The sequence below is a fragment of the Dermacentor albipictus genome, chromosome 6, assembly GCF_038994185.2.
Source record: "Dermacentor albipictus isolate Rhodes 1998 colony chromosome 6, USDA_Dalb.pri_finalv2, whole genome shotgun sequence".
NCBI classification, from domain to species: Eukaryota; Metazoa; Arthropoda; class Arachnida; order Ixodida; family Ixodidae; genus Dermacentor; species Dermacentor albipictus.
In genome coordinates this window covers 120,976,283-121,000,807 of record NC_091826.1, presented here as the reverse complement: position 1 = coordinate 121,000,807, position 24,525 = coordinate 120,976,283, and the positions used below count along the sequence as shown (strand labels likewise).

The 24,525-nt window shown below is 48.1% G+C and overlaps 1 protein-coding gene across 6 annotated transcripts in view; it reads right to left on the bottom strand.

Annotated features, from left to right (window-relative positions):
* LOC135913777 (micronuclear linker histone polyprotein-like) overlaps positions 1–22,956 on the bottom strand; it is a 39,321-nt gene extending 16,365 nt beyond the window's left edge. For all 6 annotated transcript variants that reach the window (XM_065446422.1, XM_065446421.1, XM_065446423.1 and 3 more), the window contains exons 1-5: positions 22,757–22,956; positions 20,250–20,579; positions 19,318–19,468; positions 17,175–17,353; positions 13,790–13,896 (exon numbers count right to left, since the gene is read on the bottom strand). In XM_065446422.1, coding sequence (XP_065302494.1) covers positions 13,790–13,896; positions 17,175–17,353; positions 19,318–19,468; positions 20,250–20,545 — 733 coding nt within the window. In that variant the 5' untranslated portion in view covers positions 20,546–20,579; positions 22,757–22,956. The remainder of the gene's footprint in view (positions 1–13,789; positions 13,897–17,174; positions 17,354–19,317; positions 19,469–20,249; positions 20,580–22,756) is intronic.
* Positions 22,957–24,525: the final 1,569 nt, after the last annotated feature.

Below are 24,525 nucleotides of genomic sequence, written 5' to 3'. Positions count from 1 at the left end.
TCGATGAAACGCTGAAAGGATTGGCCCGCGTTCCGTAAACCGAAAGGCATGCGGAGAAATTCGAAAAGACCGAAGGGCGTGGTGATGGCGGTCTTGGGAATGTCTTCTTCAGCGACCGGTAGTTGATGGTAGGCGCGAACGAGATCGATCTTAGAAAAGATCGTCGCACCGTGCAACGCTACCGTGAAGTCCTGAATGTTCGGTAGAGGGTAGCGATCAGGAACTGTGGCGTTGTTTAGTGCCCGGTAATCGCCGCAGGGGCGCCAGTCGCCCGTCTTCTTAGGCACCATGTGAAGTGGTGATGCCCAGTTACTGGAAGAAGGGCGGATGATGCCAAGTTGCAGCATGTGTTCGAACTCCGCGCGAGCGACCTTGAGTTTCTCCGGGGACAAACGCCGGGGTCGGAAGTAGACCGGTGGGCCGGAGGTGACGATGTGATGGCACACGTCATGTTGCACCGGTTGCGTCCAGTCCGGTAGGCGCGTCAAAGTGGGAAACGCGCGTAGGAGTGCGGCGAAAGGTTCGTCCAACATGGCAGAAATAGGCGCTATGGGCGATGTGCCTGATGATGGGACGCCGGGAACGGATAGCTGGGTCACGGAGTCGATGAGACGGCGTCGTTGGATGTCGACAAGGAGTCCGTAGTTATGCAAGAAGTCTGCTCCAATGACTGCATGACGGACGTCTGCAACCAGGAAAATCCAGCGGAACGCTCGTCGAAGGCCAAGGTTTAGCATGACGGAGCGTGACGAGAAAACTGGAATCCTGGTGCCGTTGACGGCTTGCAAAAACGACACAGGGGTCGCTTTTCGGTCGGAGCGCTGGGCGGGTAGAATGCTGACGTCAGCACCTGTGTCGACCAAGAATCGTTGTCCCGTAACTCTGTCCGTCACGTAGAAAAGGCGACTTGTGTGCTGGGCCGGACCACTCGTCGCCGTTAGAGGTCGGCCGGCCTGTTTCCCTGCCAAGCGCAGGGACGCCGACAGTGACGAGCGTCGTTTCCAAAACGGCGGTGGTAGTAGCAAACGCCAGGCGTTGTAGTTGAGGCTTCATTGCGAGTGCCCGTGCGTCTTGATCTGCTGGAACTACGGCTGCGTGGGCGACGAGACGTGCGGCGATGCTCCGCTCCACTGATGATGCGTTCCAGGCGCTCACACAAGGAGTCGAGCGGAGAGTGCACTGCGGAAGAGCAGGGAAGAGTTTGCAGAGCGGTTGTATTGTCACCCGGAGACGGTGACGTGGCTGCGATGGTTGGGGTGGCTACTTCCATGACTTTGTCGGCCAAAGCGGCAAGTCCGGTAAGGTCTATGGTAGAGGCTGTCGCCAAGACCATCTGCACGTTAGCCGGGAGTCGTTGCAAAAACAGTTCGCGCAACAGCGTGTCGTCGATGGATCTCGCGTTGTTTCCGAGCAGCTGGCTCATTCGGCGAAGAAGTTGACTAGGGCGTCGGTCGCCGAGTTCTTCAGCGGACAGAAGCTGCTGGATGCGAGAACGCTGTGAAGCTGCTGTGCGCTGTAGCAGTGCTGCCTTGAGATCGTCATAGGCGGCGGCAGACAATGGGGAGTTCAACAAATCTGCTACCTCGTCAATGGCGGCGGGCGAGAGCGCTGCGACGGCGTAATGGAACTTCGAGGCTTGAGAGCGGATACCAGCGACTTGAAATTGCGCTTCGGCCTGAAGAAACCACGCCGAAGGATGCTGGTCCCAGTACTGTGGGAGGCGAACAGCGATGGCGGAACAGGAGGGCTCACCACGTTCCTCGGAAGGGTTCTGGCCTTGAGCTCTCGTAGCGTTGGTCTGGTCCATGGTCGTCTCTACCACAGGAGCGTATGGCAATATCACGTCCGGGTTCACCAAACTGTGGCGACGAGCGACCACGTAGACCGTCAAAGTATCGGGCTCTCGCAGGAGAGGAAAAACCAACACTCCGTCGCTTAGCGTAGCATTCTTTTTTAATGATCTTCGGAACGCTAGCCCGCGCCGGAACGCGCCAGCCGCTCGAGCCTCGTGTAGACGCGAGCGTCCGCGTCAACTCTCGTGCGACGCCGATGCTGCTGCCGCTACAAGCTCAAATACTCGCAGAGGTATACACTACCTATACTTGAAATTAATACGCATATTCCTCTAACAAAATTTCACTAATTAATTTTACAGGAAATTACTTGAGCGCATGTATTTGAATACACGAATTGAATCCAGTGATTTCAAAAGACACATTCAGATGAAAATATTTTTGAAACTAGTTAGCACTACTTTTGTGATAAACGCAGTCAAACTAGATGTGTAACTGCGCAGTTGTTCTAATTAATGCTTTAACAAAACGCCTTTTTGTGCATTGAAGCTGAAAAGTTAATGGAACAGCAATCTATTTCATCGCAAACTTTGGGAACATATATCTCAAAACTGGTTTCACTCAGGCTTTATTTCAAGTGGATATCACCTAAATGTCACAGGCTATAACTGGTAAATAGCAATGTGTGGTGTAGTACGTTTTTAGTTTGAAAATTAATTACCAAAATTAGCTAATCATTCAGGTATTCACTTACAATTCTTCTGATAATAATGTCGGCGCCTGAGAGTAATTAGCCGAAGAAGTAGAATTGTGCTGCACGCCACGGGTGGCATTCAAAAGTTCTGTTAACGATGAAGTAAGAGGCGTATGCCGCACACACACACACACAAACACCCACACGCCCGCACACACATACACACACTATATATATATATATATATATATATATATATATATATATATATATATATATATACATAAAGAGATAGAGAGAGAGAAGACGAATAAAAGGAGCAGGCGGACACTGCGAAGAGAAGTTGGAACAATGAGTAACTCTTTGTCTGGTTTCTTCGCATCTCGTTAGTTTTATGCATTTTTGGTGCCGAAAACTTCCGTGCCGACGCATTACTTTCGTAGCGCGTCTCCAAGGGCCTTCTACTCCAGCGCTTCGCGCTGCGAGCGGCGAAGAATGACTGGATAACGCATCGTTGATCGGCGTGGAGACCAGGCATCTATCAAGAGCTTATCGGATGGCTCGCCTCAAGACCGAGCGATCGGCTCGACGAGCACAGAATACGAAGATTCTGCAGGAAGCACAGTTGCTACTTACAGATCCTACCGTGGACAAGCCCAAGCTTTCGGGTAGTTTTGACCGTCTATCTGCTAACAACAACGAGCTCTCGAAACTTAACGATGCACACGAAGAGCACATTGCCGACGATGAGCTCGAAGCAGAATACATTACTGCTGCAGAATATAACGATCAAGCTATCAGCATGCTTGCCAAGATTCGGTGTAAGATCGACGCTTTGGGACGCGTGCACCGTGCAGTGGAGTCTGCTCCTCTGAATGCAACCCCGACAGTTCCTGACGTTATGCCCAGAATTAGCCCAAGGATACCAAACCTTGATATGAAGTTTTTGTATTTGCGGCATTATATTGCCAGGGAAGTGGCAGCGGCCATTGCCAGTTTACCGACTTATGAAGCTTGCTGCTCAGATGCCGTAGAACTTCTCAAAGAACGTTGTGGCGGTCGTCCAAGAATAGTGCAGCACCATCTGACAGCGCTTCGCCATCTACCTCATGTGAAGTCCGGAAGCGACGTACGCGGCCTCAGGCAGCTGTATGATGCCACGCAACTAAATGTCCGCTGTCTCACAGCCCTAAAAGTACCCACTCTCAGTTTCTCTGCAATGCTGATAGATATTCTACAGAAGGCATTGCCATACGGGATCGTTCTTGCATATACGCGATAAAAGCGAAGTCAGACTTTACATCAACATGGGCCTGATACGAACCCCTCGGAGCCAGCAACGGTAGCTGCAACATCGGAAGCGGAGTTGAAAGAGCTGCCCATGTTCACACGTGTTGAGTTAGAAAGCCGAGAGCAGTGCAACACATCGTCACAACGATCTGTCGATGACCATGTTGACAAAACTCGAGGAAGCGGCACCACTTCCATACTCCATAGTACATCGTACAGCTGGAGCGAGTGTTTCTTCTGTCGATCTAAGAAGCACGGTACACGCGCCTGCGACACTAACCTATCTCCTGTTTCCAAAAAATAGAAGCTAGCTAATGATAACCGCTGTTATAGATGTACAACACGAGGTCACCAGGCACAGTCTTTCCATGTCAAACTCACGTGCTCAGCTTGTCACAGAAGACACGCCTCGAGCATATGTGACCCGAACTACAGAAAGAAAGATGCTACAGCGGAAACTTCGAGACCAGTGCTGGCTTCAGGTAGCACAGCAGGCATGGTCTCATCGCAAGCAGTAATGCTTTGCGACAGAGCTTCCACAAACGCTTGCGCAAAGACGGACAGAGAAGTGTACCTGCAGACTTTTCGCACTTTTGTCGTTACAATTAACAGGTCCAGATACATCAGAGGGATTATGGATGGAGGCAGTCAGACATGATTTATCACCGAAGATTTGGCTGTGAAACTACAACTGCAGGTACTGGGAGAAACCAGAATTTAATTCAACACGTTTGGCAACGCATCCCCAAGTTCTGCTGAAATACGAAAGGTTCTTGAAGTACCACTGCGTAGTCAGCACTGTTCCGACATCCATATTGTTCAAGCAATTATAGTTCCAGTTATCTGTCACGACATTGCTGCGCCGACAGCTGATAACAACTTCATACGGAAGCTGCGCGGTGAGGGCAAATTCCTTGCTGACAAGAATTTTCTTGAAGCGGATACTGAGAACGGTCTCAACTTGTTGATTGGAGCTGACTATCTTTGAGAAATCATGACGGGAAAAGTTGCAAGGAGCATAGAATTTCCAGGACTGGTCGCAATCGACACGGCATTCGGATGGACACTGCATGGACCGAATCGCCAAAAAGCCTTTCTTGACTGCGACGCTAACGTTACGGTCTGGGTTCTGCGAGTGGAAACGATTACTGACGATTCGTTCTGGCAGCTCGAAGCAATGGGCATCACAGATTCTGGTCAACCTCCCTCTCTGTCAGGAGTGACAAGCGTGGACAAGGAAAGAAGACGAGGAAGAAAGAGCGGAGCGAGCGCGTGGAGCCGCCATCTTGGAGAAGGGGCACGCGCAGAGAAGGACGTGGTGACCGGGCGCAGCGTTCCAAGAGAAGACGGCCGGAGATCGCCTGTCTGGGTCCTGCCCCAGATCTTAGGCGACACATCGACGTCCCGCCCGAGTACCAGGCTCGGCGAGCAGATGTCCGACGTCCCTGGAACCACCGCTGGCCCGGACCTACCTTCTAGGACACGTCAGCGTTGCTGCCGCTGAGCGTAGACGCGCGGAGGCTGGCTACAGCCAGTCACCATCCCGTCCGGAGAACCAAGCTGGGCCGGCACGCACCGGGAGCGCCAGCCGGCACGAGCCCCGCTCTGCCGGAGCGCGACAGCCCCTCAGCGACCGTGCCGTCGTCACGTCGGCTGGGGCATCGGTGACGCCGGACACTAACAACGACTGACGACGACCAGATCGCATCGACGGACCACAGACCGGGGGACGCCGATACTCGCGCCGAACAGTACCGGTACCGTAAGCGCTCCTACTACAGTGAATAGACAATCGCCGCACAGACGTTTGTAAACGCGGTAGTGTGCGCGGTAAACTTAGTAAGGAAGGACGCATGCCGTGTGCGATAAGTCGAATGTTACCGTGTTTTCCTGTTCTTAAGAGTCCATTTTGAATGAATGTTGTGTGTGCTGCACCTTGCGTTCGAGTGTTCCTTCCGCTCGCTCAAGCAAGCGTACCAGGCGTTAACCTACTCGTGACAACATTGGCGAGCCTGCCAGGATCCCTTTAACTTCGTCACGTGCCTCGGGGTGTATTGAGCAGCGGAATGGACCTTGAACGCTTGATGACGGCTGGGAGTGCCGCAGGCATGTCCGCTGAGGCCATAATAGCACTGTATCACGAGGAACAGAAGCGATTAAGAGAAGAACGCGCAGAGGCGCGAGAGGCTGCTAAAGAAGAGGAGGAGAGAGCGAAAGCTGCGGACGAGCGTGCATATAGGAACTTGATGTTGGAAAAAGAGCTTACGGAAAAGAAGTTGCAGCTGCGCATGAGTAACAGTGGAGAAGAGGCAGGAAATAGGAGCTCAGACACAGTACCTCAGAGAATAGCGACAGTGTGTCCGCAAAAGCTAATCGCCCCCTTTGACGAAAGGCGAGATGACCTAGATGCCTATATACAGCGTTTCGAGCGAATAGCAACTGGACAAGGCTGGCCGAAGAGTGACTGGGCGACGGGATTGAGTATGTGTCTGGTGGGGGAAGCATTGGCCGTGTACAGCCGGATGTCAGCGACTGACGCACTAGATTACGACAAGGTAAAGAAGGCTCTCCTACAACGCTTCAGACTAACGGCCGAAGGTTTCCGGGATAAATTCCGAAGCTCCAAGCCACACGAAAACGAGACAGGCCAGCAATTCGCCGCTCGAATCTCCAACTACTTTGATCGTTGGTTGGAGATGGCTAACGTAGAGAAGACATTTGAAGACGTGAGGGACAAGATGATTGCAGAACAGTTCCTAGGATCATGTCATCAGGGCGTGGCAATATTCCTGAAAGAACGCAACTTGAGGACGGTGGCTGAACTATCTGAACACGCCGACCGCTATTTAGAAGCCCAAGGCCAAAAGAATTTGGGAAAGGGGAAGGAAGATAAAAAGACGCCAGATGATAGAGAACAGACTCGAAGTACAATCAAATGTTTTATGTGTGACAGGATAGGGCATCGGGCTGTGAATTGTCCCTGGGGTCGTACTCGCAGTTCGACGTTGAAGTGCGATGGGTGCGGACGGCATGGACATACAATACAAACCTGCCGAGGTAATTCAGAAAATAAGACGGCCTGTGTTGTTGCGAGCAAAAGTCACATCGAAGGTGACAGGACAGAAATGGAGCCGGAGTACAGCGACAAGGCAGGCGCTGTCATGACAGTTCCGAGGTCAGAAGACCCGAAGACCTCTATGCCAGTAGTAGAGGGAATGCTGCAGGGACGAAAAGTGTCTGTACTCAGAGACACTGGATCCAACATTGTTCTGGTGAGGCAATCTATGGTGTCGGACAGAGATATCACCGGTACAGAAACACCAGTGCGATTGGCGGATGGTACAGTAAGGCGAATGCCTATGGCTCGTGTGTTGCTTTTGACGCCCTATTATTGCGGTTGGATTGAAGCACGGTGCGTCAAAGAACCGCTGTACGACGTCATTCTTGGGAATGTGCCAGGAGTTAGAAGAGTGGATGATCCAGATCCCCTCTGGAGTTTTCCCAGTATCCAAATTACAAGTAGGACGGAGCATGAATCCACCGAAGCAAGTGGCAGAGACAACGGAAGAAGTTCGGATCCGTATACCGGAGAAGCTAGTATATTGTCAGTAGAGAAAAGCACAAGGAACCAGGATAGGAGAGATGTCGGTATAAAGAATACTTCAGGCACCGGCATCGATATAACTGCGACAGAAATGAAGAAAAGGCAAGAAGCGGACAGTACGCTGCGACATTATTTTGAAATGTTAGGGAAATGGATTCAGAATAAGAAGAGCCGGGTCGTACATAAGTTTGAGAAGGTCGGGGAATTACTTTACCGTATAGCCAGAACTCACGATGGAAGAGAAACACGACAGCTAGTAGTACCAGTGAGTTTACGAAGAGCAGTCCTCGAGCTGGCGCACGACACTATAATGGCTCGCCATCAAGGAGTAAGGAAGACGACCAGCCGAGTATCAGAACAATTCTTTTGGCCGTGCATGCAAAGTGATACTAAACGGTTTGTGAGTTCTTGCGAAGTATGTCAGAGAACCACACCAAAAAGGATGATATCAAATGTACCTCTAGGGACTATGCCTATTGAGCAACCATTTCAAAAGGACGCAGGAATGGTCATCACAGAGTTGGTTGCTGAAAGACCATACCAAGCAGACATCCCAGCAACAGAAATTACCCCTCAGAAGGCGAAGGTAACAAGCACGATGTCTAAGCCGGACGTATGTGAGAAAAGACGGGCTCAAGAATTGAAGAACAATGGACGCATCATCGCTGTGTCCGACAACTTTGACAAGCCCAGGGCATGCATGTCTGGGTCCCTCGCCAACCCCTGGTGTCATCTAAATAATTCTGCTCGAGGCAATGCCGCGGTGAGGCGCCGGCGTCGAGAGTGAGGACTAGTGCACAGCTTTCTGTCTGGCTGTATCGATGTCACACAACCGGTAGACAGGAGTACGCGGATTTAGTGAGTAAACGTGACATGAAGGACATCACTGACTTTTCGGAATATGTTCGTTTACGTGTTTACTGTGTGAATATGTTCGGATACAGGGGAACACCGTGCAGCGCATGCAAATAGTGTTTAGAGCTTCTGAGGAGTCTTCCTCAAACATTCGCGGAAGACAATGCCGTGTGAATGGTGCTGTCGTTGACATTGATGTAGTGTTAAGACTCGGCAGAAACTTATGTGCTTACGTGATATGCGCGTGGGTGCAGTGAAGTGCGGTGAAGTGCAGTGAGGTGTGAAGGAAGAAACGGCGAAGAGTAGTTGTATGTGGTGTAGTGCAGTGAGGTGAAGTGCAGTGATGAGTGAACGAAGCGGTGAAGTGAAGTTATATGTGGTGTAGGGAAGTGAAGTGCAGTGTCTGTGTAAACCCAAGAGGTGATGAGCAGTGAGGGAAGTTTTCGCGAAGCGAAAACTCGGAAAACAAGGAGGCCATTGTCAGGAGTGACAAGCGTGGACAAGGAAAGAAGACGAGGAAGAAAGAGCGGAGCGAGCGCGTGGAGCCGCCATCTTGGAGAAGGGGCACGCGCAGAGAAGGACGTGGTGACCGGGCGCAGCGTTCCAAGAGAAGACGGCCGGAGATCGCCTGTCTGGGTCCTGCCCCAGATCTTAGGCGACACATCGACGTCCCGCCCGAGTACCAGGCTCGGCGAGCAGATGTCCGACGTCCCTGGAACCACCGCTGGCCCGGACCTACCTTCTAGGACACGTCAGCGTTGCTGCCGCTGAGCGTAGACGCGCGGAGGCTGGCTACAGCTAGTCACCATCCCGTCCGGAGAACCAAGCTGGGCCGGCACGCACCGGGAGCGCCAGCCGGCACGAGCCCCGCTCTGCCGGAGCGCGACAGCCCCTCAGCGACCGTGCCGTCGTCACGTCGGCTGGGGCGTCGGTGACGCCGGACACTAACAACGACTGACGACGACCAGATCGCATCGACGGACCACAGACCGGGGGACGCCGATACTCGCGCCGAACAGTACCGGTACCGTAAGCGCTCCTACTACAGTGAATAGACAATCGCCGCACAGACGTTTGTAAACGCGGTAGTGTGCGCGGTAAGCTTAGTAAGGAAGGACGCATGCCGTGTGCGATAAGTCGAATGTTACCGCGTTTTCCTGTTCTTAAGAGTCCATTTTGAATAAATGTTGTGTGTGCTGCACCTTGCGTTCGTGTGTTCCTTCCGCTCACTCAAGCAAGCGTACCAGGCGTTAACCTACTCGTGACACTCTGCTTAGTCGATTGCACGGTTCCGAGGAACAATTCGCTAGAAAAATGGCAGATACGTAGCGCTGCCTTGGAAAGAGAATCGGAAACAGCTACTCGGAAGCAACCGTAATAGCGTGCTCGCACGTCTACAAAAACTGGAAAAGAGGCTATCAATGAATGAAGGATTATTGGAGCGATATAACGCAGTCATTCGACGATACCTGGAGCTAGGACACGCTGAAATGGTACCTAAGAGTGTTCCTATTGATTGGGCCACCTATTATATGCCACATAGGGAAGTTATACGAGAGGAATCACTGACTTTCCATCACTCACAGGCTTTCCATCACTCAACGACTGCGTGGACAAAGGGGTGAACCTCGACACAGATTTACTACCAGGACTGCTTCACTTTCGGTGGTTTCCGGCCGCCATCAACTCGGATATCGAGAAGGCATTCTTAAAAATTGAGATACAGCAGACCGACCGAGATGCATTCCGGTTTCTCAGGTTTCATCCCATTCCCGTCATCCAAAACAGTAACATTGTTGAATGGTGCATGACCAGGGTACCCTTTGCATCAACATCAAGCCCTTTCTTGCTCATGGTGACTATTCATCCCCACTTGGACACCGCTTGTGAGGCCAAAGCGAAAGAAGTCCTTTTGTGTAGACGATTTACTGGTAGGTGCAGAGACATTCGAAGGTGGTCTGAGCATCTATGAGCGATCAAAGGCTATTATATGAGATGCAGGCATGAGTCTCAGAGAATGGAAGAGCAATAACCAGCAACTACAGAACATTTTGGACAACCAGGAGGAGCAACTGGAAGGTGCATCAAGGGAATCAACTGCAGTTTTGGGAATGCAATGGGATATCGAAACTGATCACTTCAAATTTTCTACGAAATCTATAGCCCAATACTTAGCCTCTGCGCAGCCGGACACAAAACGTACACTTCTCAAGGCTGCTTCCCGAATTTTCGACCCTCTTGGTATTCTCCCGCCTTTCACCGTCACTGCAAAACTTTTGTTTCAATAACTGTTGGTTTTAGGCCAGTCTTGCGATGACCAGTTACCAGAGATGATCAAGACGACGTGGACAGCATAGTGCGCAGACGCAATCCAGCTTGACTTCAAGATTCCGCGCTGCGTGAGACATGGGCTATATGGAGCGGTCGAGAAGGCAGAGCTGCATACATTCATCGACGCCAGCCTGAAGGCTTATGGAGCATGTGCGTATTTGAGAACAGTTGATGACGGCGAAAATACAGCTACATCACTAATAGTAGTGAGGTCTCGAGTAGCGCCTACCAAGAATTTAACACTGCCGAAGCTGGAGCTTATGGCTGTGGCAGTAGGAGCCAGATTAATAAAATACGTAGGATTCCTAGGATTCAACGCATTTTCCATGCGTCATGTGGACAGACTCAACGATCTCACTGAGCTGGATCCGGTGTGACCGTAACAATTGGGGTCAGTTTGTAAAGCCGAGTGACTGAAATCGCAGCCATTGCTGACCCACTGCTATGGTGTTACTGTCCAGGAGAAGACAACCCGTCAGATTTATTGACTAGGGGCGTATGTTTAAAGATTCTACGTACATGTCGCAGCTGGTGGGGGGGACCTCAATGGTTATCCCAGCCAAGATCTACCTGGCGTACAGACTCGGACATGAGCACACCGATCTACGAAGAGTCAGAGTGTGACACGCAACATGTACTACTTCAAGCGCCGAGAATAGCGGACACCCTGGTTGACTTAAGGAAGTTTCGCAACATACAGAAGCTCCTGCGCGTCATCGCCTGGGTATTTCGATTTGTGGATTGATGTCGTCGTATTCAAACGTCGCTCAGTGGAACTATTTTGACGGAGGAGCTAAAAAAGGCTGAAATATTCTGGATCTGTCGTGTCCAGCTCGAAGTATTCATGAATGACATTGAACAGCTTCGGCTTAGAGACACTGTCCAGAAACACTCCGCACTGCGGGATCTCCACCCTTACCTTGATCGCAGCGGGCAGCTTCGACTTGGTGGCCGAGTTGAAAGAATAAACGCTACGTATAACGAAACACACCCAGTTATTCGACCACAAAGGCCTCCCTTCACGGCCTTTGTTGGTAATGAGACTCACTGCAGAGTTTTCCATGGCGGTGTGGCCAGCACTATGATGCAGATTCGACAGCGTTACTGGGTTATACGTGCTCGACAAAAAGTTAAACGGGTCATCAATGCTTGCTTTCTCTGCAAAATACAGCGACAAACCTGTAAAGGTGCAAGTTGCGCCAATGACTGAAGACAGGCTTCTCACATCACGGCCGTTTGAAGTTGTGGGATTAGACTTTGCAGGCCCACTATATGTAAAGCAACATGAGACTAATGGAGTTACATACAAAGCTTATATTCTGTTGTTCACACGTGCGACCACGAGAGCTTTGAATTGATGAGTGGAATCTCTACAAGCTCCTTCTTACTACCGTTCCGTAGCTTTTGGGCTCGTAGAGGAGTGCCCGCAAGACTCATAGGAGTGTTGAGTACAGGCGTGGTCGTACTCCCATAATGCTCTCGCATTTAAGAAAGCATCGTGAGACATATGGGATATTTAGAACACCATGAAGAGCTCTTCATTTGCATCTTTGCTCTAGGTGCATCGCATAGAATGGAAAGTTATTATGCCAGGTGCGCCTTGGTGGGGCGGCTGGTGGGAGAGACTTCTCCGATCACTCAAGTCATCTTTACGGAAAGTGCTGGGAAAGAGCAAGCTCAACAGCGAACAAACTGAGACTGTACTACTGGAGGTAGAGGTGGTTATCAATTCAAGGCCTCTAGCCTATACGTATACGGACGCTAGAGAGCCCTCTCCACTATGTCCTGCTCATTTTCTGGTCGGGAGCTCATTCCTTGCCTCTCCCGAGCGAACCAACAGTGACAACGAAGCTTGAAGTACACAGACTACGTGACATGACCTCAGCAAGAAGTTGCGATACCACCAGAAGCTCGTGGAACACCTGTGGAGCCGATGGAAGAAAGAATACCCCCTCGAGCTGCGGGCACTTCACCTCAACCCATCGCATCCTAGTAGCAGTCTACAAGTAGATGTTCTAGAACTCATCAATAAACCTAACATCTCTAGAGGTATTTGGCCACTGTGATGAGACGTGGACGTCTTCCCTGGTCAAGATGGAATAATCCGAGCCTGCCCTGTGAAAGCTCAAGATGGCAAGCGTATAAGAAGGCCAGTGCAGAAATTGTACAAGCTTTAATTGGTCAACGCGGGAGTGGGGGAGTGTGTAGAAGAAGACGAATAAACAGAGCAGGCGGGCACTGCGAAGAGAAGTTGGAACAATGAGTAGCTCTTTGTCTGGTTTCTTAGCATCTCGTTAGTTCTATACAATAATATATATATATATATATATACATACATATATATATATATATATATATATATATATATATATATATATATATATATATATATATATATATATACATATATATATATGGCACATTATGCGTAACTGAGAAGTTTGTAAAGAAACGAAAGGTACTGGAGGGCATACTCATCAGTCATTAATTATAAATGAAATTTATAAAGGTAAGCTTGTGAGCCAATTAACGCCTGTGTTTATCATCGCAACCAAACCAGAAAGATTCGTCGTCTGTGGCGATGGCAGCGAGCAACCAAAAAGCTCAATTTTTGTAATTCGAATGGCCGCGGCAAATGGTGCCACTGTTCTATGAAGTACGCTGCGATGATACTTGTTCACATGTAGTTCAATCACAAGACACGATTTGCATCTATGTATAGCAAAAAACAACACCCACTTCTAATCTGCATCTTTAAGCACAAATTTGTTGCCACTGGTCGTATTTTCTTGCTATTGGTTGTATTTCTGTCAGAAACGTCTCACGCCCTGATCGACGCAGAGTACGTTGTGATTATTGAGGACAGGATGAAAGGTATCGAACTTTTGATTCATGTTTTAATGTGCGGGATTGACCGCGTGAAGTACTTGAGGACTACTGGGAGATTATTCATATTTTCTACGTTCATTAGATTCCTGACTACTAGTAGTGACTATTTGATCACATCACCAAATCGAATACGACAGCATTCGATTAGCCTTTAGAGTTTCCAATATTCGCACACCGCCAAATCATTATGAGCTGTGAAGAAGTCCCAAAGGGTGTAAAATTTTCGCGAAAGTGTAGCTCCCGGCCCTCCTAGAGTAAATACTGACGACCCTACAGCCTCATGTAGGCACAATAGTCTTTAAGCGGCCTGTCATCGCCGCCCCCCGGGCTCACCTGGGTGATATATCTGGATGTACAGAAATGTCAGCATCACGATGCCAACGCCGCAGACGAAGACGTAGGGAGCGTAGTGGCACCGGAGGTGCTTTTCTTGCATGGCTCTGCAAGCACCCGAGGCACAGAAAGAAAGAAAAAAAGCATAAGAACGTGACTACGTGAGCTAATCGGTGCGCACGTGGGAATAAAGGCGTATCAACCACAGGACAAAGAACGAGAGGACGCAATGATGCGGTCCGCTTCTATTGAGCTTTGGTACTGTTTGTTCCCGCAAATTATAATGCGTCTTGTTAGGCAGTTGACGCGGCTCCGCTGCAGTGCACAAGCAAGTTGATTCGATTTATCCTTCACTTCGCAGAATGGTTCAGTCAAACATAATAATAAATGAAAGTATGACAGGAATATAAAGACGCCTGCATCCTTCCTATGCAGCTTTCTTCTAATGTCCTTTATATCCGGTCATTTTTTTTGTTCTGTGTTATTCTCTTCTTCGCCTGAAGCGCTAGGAATGTCTCAGATGTCTAAGTTCCAACTAGCTCTGCTAATACGCCGAGAAAGAAATTCAACGGAGAAATCCGTAAGGTAACTTAAACAGCTGGTTTGACGGAAACAAAAGCGTACTTTAGTGAATATCCGCAACAGGATGATTCACGTGACTGCTGCAACAAAAGTGGGGATACGCCTGAACATATCCTTATTGAATGCCAAGATATTCGCACAGCCAAATCCACAGGGAACGTGCGCCTTTTAATGCAGACGGAAGCAATTATTGGTCTGCACTCAAGATAAGCAAGAGACAGACAGACAGACAAAGAACTTCATTAATGGTCCTGAGGAACCGGCGTTAGGGTACCTCCCTTTTCAGGGAGTCCCCGTAGCCGTCGCGGGCCGCACCCACGTCGGGGTCAGAAGATCGTGGTCCTCCGCCCTGTCGCAGGCCCTCTGGACAGCCCGTTGTTGCGCTGAGAGGTCGCCACTCTTAAGGGTTGCCTCCCAGTCGTTTAGTGGTAAGCAAGAGACGTTTCAGCATTGATGGGAAAATGCGAGAAGACATCGATAAAGCCTGAGTCGTTACGGGCATAGAGATAATTGTATGATATAAAGACAAAGGTTTTAAATTTTGAAAAAAGACAAACGATGGGGAAAATGCAAGACTGCGGTGGATGTAGATGTACAAAACATGTCACTCATGAATAGCTCAAGCAGTCTTGGTGACCATTTGATGGCACCCAGTTTCGTAGAGGATTCGAATAATAATAATAATAATAATAATAATAATAATAACAATAATAATAATAATAATAATAATATTAATAATAATAATAATAATAATAATAATAATAGTGGGAATCGACAAGTTTGGGACATGGCTTGACTGATCGATGAACCTTCCGAATAATCAAATAATGCTTTAGTCTCGGGTACTTTTGTCACCGCAATTAATTTGTTGAGGACCTTCATCCCTTCTTCACACGTTCAACAACTAGGATACGAATCACAGACGGAGTTTTCTAAGGCGACGATCGCGTGCGCGTGAGATGTCGAACTGAACCGGCACTCAGCCGAAAACCGGAGCTGCACCGTCATTTTCAGCTGACCCGGAACCGAAGAAAACTATGTTTTCCACCACCTCGGAACATGACGAAAACCAACTTTTTATGAAGGATACATTCCGGTTTGACCACAGGTTAGGCCCAGTGTCGTTTTTGAAGAAGTGTAAGAATCATGCGAGCCACTCTGCTCACGACTAGACCACCACTTGCGTAAATTTGTCGCAGCGAGCGAAATGTTACATCTGTAACACTCATGAGGCTTGTCAGAGTTATCTCATTAGCTGAATCAACTTTACGCATTGTGAGCGCGAACTGTCTATACGCACTAACACCAGCTACAGGGCCTGACATAATTTATTTCACACTGGAGAATTCGTTGTAGCAGTGAACTGCGCGACCCGCAATTTTGCATTTGCCATAATCGCACTTTATGCATCACTTCATGCTCCACTCGCTCGACCAAATGTAGGTAGACAAACACTTTGAAGGTACAACGTCTGAGGCTCTTGACTAAGATCAATTTTAGTATGCTGTTATGTTATCAGCGCATTTGTGCCATATGGTTTTTTCTTTCACGACAAAAAATGCAAGGCAGGACTATGCGCTTGTGCGCATATACTGAAGCATAGGGAAAGGCTCGAGTGTAACGGATGTATAGAACGGGATGTAGTGAAGCGTTAGCGAAGTGCCCTTTAGTAATCCTGATGGTGGCAAATCAAACCCCTACTACTCGCGAAAGGGTATCAAAACTGCCTCATACAATTTCGCTCTATTTAATGGATTAGTTGCTCGGATCGACATACATCTGGGAATGTCCTTCGTATGCCCAGAAGCGATATCTCAAATGCTATACACAGCGTGTTTACAGGAAGTATTCAGAGACCTGGATTGGGAAGAATTGGGGATAAAAGTTAATGGAGAATACCTTAGTAACTTGCGATTTGCTGATGATATTGCCTTGCTTAGTAACTCAGGGGACCTATTGCAATGCATGCTCACTGACCTGGAGAGGCAAAGCAGAAGAGTGGGTCTAAAAATTAATCTGCAGAAAACTAAAGTAATGCTTAACAGTCTCGGAAGAGAACAGCAGTTTACAATAGGCAGCGAGGCACTGGAAGTCGTAAGGGAATACATCTACTTAGGGCAGGTAGTGACGGCGGATCCGGATCATGAGACGGAAATAATCAGAAGAATAAGAATGGGCTGGGGTGCGTTTGGCAGGCATTCTCAGATCATGAACAGCAAGTTGCCATTATCCCTCAAGAGAAAAGTATATAATAGCTGTGTCTTACCAGTACTCACCTACGGGGCAGAAACCTAGAGGCTTACGAAAAGGGTTCTACTCAAATTGAGGACGACGCAACGAGCTATGGAAAGAAGAATGATGGGTGTAACGTTAAGGGATAAGAAAAGAGCAGATTGGGTGAGGGAACAAACGCGAGTTATTGACGTTTTAGTTGAAATCAAGAAAAAGAAATGGACATGGGCAGGACATGTAATGAGGAGGGAAGATAACCGATGGTCATTAAGGGTTACGGACTGGATCCCAAGGGAAGGGAAGCGTAGCAGGGGGTGGCAGAAAGTTAAGTGGGTGGATCAGATTAAGAAGTTTGCAGGCACGGCATGGCCACAATTAGTACATGACCGGGGTTGTTGGAGAAGTATGGGAGAGGCCTTTGCCCTGCAGTGGGCGTAACCAGGCTGATGATGATGATGATGATGATGATGATGATGCCCAGAAGAGAAATGTATGAAGGCATCGTACTCGATGTTTTCCCCAGTTCTCCAACTGGGGCGAGTATTAATTGTAGTCTCGCTGTAATGCTTGCCTGATGTATCGGTTGCGTTCCTCGACGCCCACGTACGTTCCATCGGGCATCTTAAGCTTGCCCTTGTGGCTTTGTTGACCACCAGGAGAACTTTTGTGCTCTCTATGCTCAGCGGCTGCGACGTCAGCAGGGGAGGTCGAGCATGCCGGGCGTTTGCCGCCGTCTTCCGCCTCGGTTTCCTGTGTAGTCGGCCCTTTGTTTTAGGCGTTAGTGTTAGGAGTGTCAAAGAGGACAAACGTGTACGTGTGTGCCGGGGTATCCTAGAGGCGCAACGTAATGATAACCAATCTCTCGCGTTTACCGCTATACCACAGAAGATTTTTTTAGTGAGAGCTCACGCCACGTGAACTCCAAAAAGGTACTGCACCAATTTTCTTTTGCATTTAGAGGCACAGAAGTGTGATAAAATTGGTTAATTGATGGCTGTGCTTGTTTTTCCTTGCGCCCTTTGTACGAGATGAAAAAAAAAATAGAGCAGAGACAGACGAATAGTGCGCACACTTACACTGCTTCATTTATTTTATATGTTTCGCACATGAGACAGTTTTCAGTGCCGGTGTTAATATTCTTCGACGCCAGAGAACTGTGGCACTGCGAACGTTCAGCTACAATGGGAATGACGATTAGTACACATGCATTTGCCTAGCCTTCGTGTTTGGGGCTTCAGACATTCTTTTGGCTTGGTTACTATGCTCTATGAACATTTTATTGGCCTAAATTTAGAAACAATCATAGCTTTGTGGGCGCAGTAAGACTCTGTACATATTCCGTGTTCACTGAAAATTGTGGCATTTGTAGCACACTATTTTGCTGAGTATGATCGGTTTGCAAAATCGCAAAGCCGATTAAAGCCATAAGGACGAAGCTTAGACACGTCCAAGTACTTAACCACCTTTCCCATGCTAGCTGAACCACCATGATTGAAGCATACGTAGACACGAGTGCTTTGAAATCAATACTTTAAATTCTGCAGAGCGATACCAGATGGCACAACGTGTTCGTGTGAGGGAAGCATTTGCGCATACATGACGGCAGCGTAGCTTGTGCAAACGTCTACATGATTGCACCACTGCACATCGGCGGCGATAGCTTAACGATGACGGCGAAGCCGTGACAGCTGACTGAATTAAACTACGGGAAAGAAAATTTACAACTTGTACCTTTGAGACATAAGCCAATCCACGGGGTAGTGAACTCTGCTAAGTGGGCCGATATTCAGGGCTGTGTAATGTCACAAAGCGCATCAACTGGCTAGCTGCCACAATCGAGTGATGGACGGGAAAACAGGCATGCATTTAATTTTGGAATCAATTTTTTCTATGCGACGTAACGCCCACCGAGTTAAAGCAGTGCAAACCTATATCCGTGGTAACAACCTTACTGCTGAGAGTGTTAAGGTTCTGCCGGCTCTTCATGGAATAATCGATAGTTCGCGCTCTCTTTTTTCTTTCCGTGGGCTTGTTTCCCGAAGATCTTGCATAACTGAACTCAGCCTGACTACGGCATGATGGTGGTGCTTAGGTTATAGGCTTGCAGTAATGCATAGTACGCATTGCTCCTGAGGAGGATTACGAGCTTCTCAATCAAGCAAAAATGTCCAAGAACACCTCCCGCAAACTATCGCAATTCCTTTTGGGAGTAACCACCCTTGATAGGTGCAACATGCAAGCTTTCAATATAATAATTTCCTAATGTAACAGTTTCGTAATTTCTTTAGGATGTAGGTTATCTTACAGAGTGGAACATCGCGCTACTGCGCTGGTACATCTAGTGCAAGTCAAACCATCGGATACAAACATTTAAGAGCGAATAGGTTTCTTTGGCACTCTCGGCCGTTTTCCTGGTTAGTCGGTGTTCGGACACGCAAGAAAAACGTTCGCTTTCTTACTCTTTCGACCACTCGCTTGCTCACTCGCTCTCGTTCGATCATCCATTCGTGCTATTCGCTTACATCGACAGTAATCCTCGATGGGTTTTGCTGATTTGTTCTATTTGTTTATTTTTTGGAGAAGCGAGGCCAAATGAACCTAAATACGCATCTACCTACTGACCTACGGTAAAGCGCCTGGTAATGGCCCAGTAATACTTTGCATTACAAAAAAATGGAAGGTTGGAGGGGGGGGGGGGAGGAGGGGAGTGATACCTTTACTCCAGCGCTGTTCGCGGTAGATGCCCGTTGCATCGTTCTGCTTTTTGATTGTTTGGCGCTGGAAGACTTCTTTTTGTGGCTGGATGGAGAAGCGCGAGCACTGGAACTTGCTTTGGGATACGCAACGACGTCGGTGCCAGGCGACCTGCCACCCAAAACGTGTTTTTAATTTTGCGCCCGAGTAGCGGCAATAAACACAAAATCATTGCCTGTAAAATGAAAGCGCGACGTGGGGACATTTGGCTGGTGCTTGCAGAAGAGGGAAAGTTGCGCAACAGAAAAAAGGGGAGCGCAAAATACCAATAACAGCCTTCAGGCAAGGGTATCTTAATGAATTATTTCCTTACTTTGAGTACTCTGAATGCATATTCGTGTTGCAGAGAGGAGGCAGCTTACATATGTGGTTATACAATGTTAAATACGATAGCTTGGAGCGATGGTTGATCAGGATTGCTGGCGATAGAGGCGATGAGGTGGTTTCTTTTTCATAATCCCGTCATAGCATCGTGAGGCTCAAATCATCGTTAAGCACTTACATTCGTTTCCAAAAGGACAAAAATACTTGGATAAGTAGATTTGTAATATTCTTAAGCGTGTAATTGGGACTAGACTACTATGCTAAACTGCAAAAAAGAAATTAATTGCTTAGTGGTAAGAGATTGTGGGAACTTTAAGTATCGCGTCACCATCTGTATTCCTTTTTCACACCTTTTCTGTAGCAGGGAAACTTCCGTTATTGGCAGGGGTTGACCTATCCGTGACCTGCGAATCTAAGTCAACGTAATGTTGATATTAGAGTCGTTTTGCATATATATTCAGCTTTCAATATAGCATCGCGTGTGGTGAAAACAGTCATAAGATATTCCTGCACACATGTACGCCGATGAGTCGGCCGATTGCGTAACTTTCTGCAATCATACACTTACGCTTTGGGAGGGCTTGGCTTGGGAGAGACCTCGGTCGGAGAGGGTTTTTTGTCGCTGCTAGCCGGACTGCCATTGCAGCTGCTTCCACCCCGAGCTCCGATCCGATTACTCGCGCTGTCAATCTTGGCCTCACTAGGCGGACTTCCGCGGCTTCCACTTCCCCCTGGAGGACCTGCTAAGTTACTCGCGCTGTCAGTCTTGGTCGCACCAGACGGACTGCCACGGCTTCCATTTTCTCCTGGAGGACCTGTTCGTTTGCTACCAGTGTTACTCTTCGACTTGCCGGCCGATAACATCCTCGGTGCTCTTGGTTGCTGCACGTGATGTGCTCTGAAAACAAGATGTAGGTTTTAAAGTTGAAGTATGTTCTCATACTATAACGTTCGTTGGCACAACGAATGTCTCAGCTAACCTGGGTAAAGCTGTGAATTAAAGTTATGCAGGAACCATCGATGATGATTGCCATTGTAAGAGAGTATTCCGAAAGAACGAACGAGCGGGAGAGCAACAAACACCCCTGCCCTCCATTCTCCCTGCCCAATCACGCAACTATAGAGCCCGAGAGCACGCACCCTCTCTCGGCACCTTCCCTCGCCTTCACTCACCTTCCCGCGACCGACTCCTCCATACCACCCATCTCCACCCAAACCCGCAAAGTGGTTGCGCGAGAGCTCACGCAAGGCAGTCCGGCCACAGTTATCTCCCAGAACTTCTTCACGACTCGGTTGCCTGAGAGCACGGGCCCTCTCGCTGGCCGCGTTTATTCCAACACCCCATAAAGCTTGGTTTATCGGCTTCTCTCGTCTAAGTAAGACTACCAACTATGAACCAGGGACCAGCCATAAAGACCGTTCAAAGAGCCAAAGAAAACTATTCGCTGCAAAAAATGGCTACGAGATACAGGGGTGGGTTCAGCGCGTTACTAGTCGCCTTGCGGGAACTTGTGACTGTTTTCTTTTATCATATTTGGTTATTGGTTCCATCAAGATAATTACCTAAACAATAAATACTTGTATAGCTGCGTGAACTTTACTGTCAATTTGTGCGACGCATTCGAAAACCTCTTATTGAAGAGTTCCCACTCCAATAAATATTTGCTAGTTATATTTCTCACGTTTCAAAGCCATGCTGGTAAACGCAAAGAAGGATGCAAAAGGAGTACGTGCCGACGCGCGTCGTTTGAAAGATAGCAGTACTCTCGCAAGGGATTTCAAATAACCACTCAGTGAATGACTTGGCGACCACGATGCACGTAACCTTGTATGCTTGAGCCGCGTCACTCTCTTAGGGTGGCGGTAAGCACTGCTATTGATCTGAAGCAAAACGCAATACAAGGGCATTTTTATTGATTTTGTGCTGTCACACCGACTGCTTTTTGAGTTTTACGCGATCATTAATTCTGCCATTAAGTAATGCTGGTTCTTTGAAGTAACCTTTGACAGGGCTGCTGTTACCCGTGGCAGGACGCGGACCCACGCTTAGTTTGCAGTCTTTTGCGCTTTTAAGCGTGAAAAAAAGTTGAGAAAACGTAGCAAACATGAAAGCTTCTGAAAGTGATTTTGTTCCCAATGCGATGCGCAATTTGGCATCCAGGCTTACGTATTTATAAATGTACTGCTACAAGGTTTATCGGCGGTTAGTGGGAAGTCCAGTCAAGTCGGGTTCAGCGCCGACAGCAGCCGAGCAGTTCCAGCCAAACATCAGCGCGAGGCAGGCATCGACACCACTCCTTGGGTCTTTGTCTTCCTCACTTCAGGAGCCAAGCGGCCGCCTCGACGATTGGGCTCTCTTCGTCATTATAATACTTATTAATATAGGCAATGGATTGTACTAAATGGCTTATCAATGATAAAGATTGTGCTGTTCACGCAAGGCTACTGCTAAAAACACTGCGGGTCTCATCCACATAACATGTAGCCCCGCTTTTAACTACCTTGGACTGCGTAAGCAGGGACACCGTGTGTAAGTGTTACAGGAGGACGTCTCAAAGTAAAACTGTCAGGGAGTTTGCCATTACGGCATTAGTTTTGTGCTCTCTTCGGCCTGTGGGCTGTCTTACATTCACTCGAGCATCTGATCAATAAATTGGGATAGCGAGTCCTACAAACGTAGTCTTAGACTGCAAGTCTTGGCGGCAAGTTTCAGAAAAAAAGAAACTGTTCATCGGTGACTGACCTTGTGCATTCTTTGTGTCTTGTCCTGAACACGCGCCGTTATAACCATGCTCCAAAAAGTCTTCTGGTGAGACGAAGTCCAATCTTGAGGTTTAATTTACAATAATAAATAAAACTCGCCAAAAGACTGTGTGTTTTAATATGCCACCTGACAAGACACGTTTTCATTGAACCCTTGACTAAACAGGAAGTCTCGCGGCGTCGACTACGGCTCGCACTCGAAACATTGTTAGTATCGCTCGTTTGTTCTGATTCCGCTGCGATCAACCACAGGCTTGTGGGTGCGACTTGTAAACGAAGCAGTCTATGTTTATGACCCAAACGTTTGCTTACCTTCCGAAGGCTCCAGCTGACGAACGCAGTGCAGTGCAAGAGGATCGATGCAATCGGCCGGTACCTGACGCGGTACGTACGATGCGATAGGATACTAAGAAGCGAGAACGACGCTCGACTGTGCGCAACAGTAGGCGAAAGTTCCTCAAGACTGTTTGAGACGAACCTCACCAGCGACACGCCTAGATCGGGGGCCTTCTCCTTCGTCTTCCTCTACGCTTCCTGCTTCTATTCATATGCATAAAATGTGCTATGACAAGCAATCATTAACAAACACTGCAGCCGCTTTACGTAAAATTCTACTTGCGGAAAAGGCATTTGATCTTTTGCGCAATTCATATTCTGCAAAGAAACATTTTTGTCAGGTGGGCATGAACGAGAATTCAATTGTAGAATGGGATACATCGCTGATCTTCACTAGAGAGAGTGGAGATCAGTGTGATACACTGTCTGTTCGTTACGCAAGTATGCATTTAGTTTTAATTATTTTAACTTATTGACCTCTTTCAGGGAAGCATATGCATCATCCTAATAACTAGCATAAGCATATTACGCTAATAAAATAAAATAAAGAAATAGTTATGCGGTACTACGTGATCCTATACACAAACAACATGACACCAGAATATTATTCAATATACAACATTCAAGAAGGAGGAAGGGATCAAATGCTGCAACAGGGCGGCGTTTTCTGTTTTGAAGTTACAGTGATTTGTGGACGGAGTGTTTTGTTTACAAAATTAGGAAATTTGCAGATGTAAAATGGAATCAGCAGGCTCAAAAAAGGAATAATAGAATATCGCTAGGACACCACTGAGGGCATAAATAGGCTGCCGCGGCTTCTAGGGATGATGATAAACATCCATTACACAGGACCACATAGCAGGAATGAAAAAGGTACATTTCAAAATAAACGTTACCAACAACATCGACGACACAAGGATGAAACTATGCCCGAACAATTAGACATGCATCAAGAAAAACCTCCCGCAGGATACTGCGGTATACAATATAGTAGGTAGTATTAAAAAGAAAGCTAAGCTCTGAGATTAAAAAAAAAGAAAAAACAGAAGGAACAGTTACTCTAAAATTATTGGCGATACAGATTCCGAAGAACCCATCTCACACTGAGTGTCTCGACGGTAATGTGCTCAGAAGTGAAGGACTTTAGGACACAACTTATTGCCATCGTTGAAACGCTTTAAAGATGGGGCGAGTACTGCAGTGGGACTACTCCTTCGGGCTTCCATACGAACACACTGCGCTCTCCAGCCGCACCACCAAGCCTGAGCGTGGCCTCCGAAATGCATGGCGCACTGGTGCATGGCGCCGAGCGGGAAAAAGCTAAGTGCCCTCATTAGAAAATTCCTCAAGAGAGCCCTCGGGCTGCGCTTTGGCCCGGCATGCACAACACCGTAGACGAGATAACCAAGGCTCACAAACTGGCCCAGCTAACTCGGCTGTCCACTACGCCAGCCGGTAGGCGTATCCTCGAGGAGATCGTACTCGCACTCGCCAAGAACTTGGCTGAAAACAACAAAATACCCAAAGAAATAGGGGAGAAGATCGTGGTCGCCCCTTTGCCCCGCAACGTTCATCCCGTTCACAGCGCAGGTCGTCGCAAGGCAAGAGCATTGAATATACTGAAGCAAATAAAAAAGGACAAGATCGAAGCAAGCTTCGTGGACGCAGCTGCATACCGAGACGGCAAGGATTTTGCAGTTTCCGTCGTGGACGCGCTGGGTAAAGTCATCAACAGTGCTTCCGTC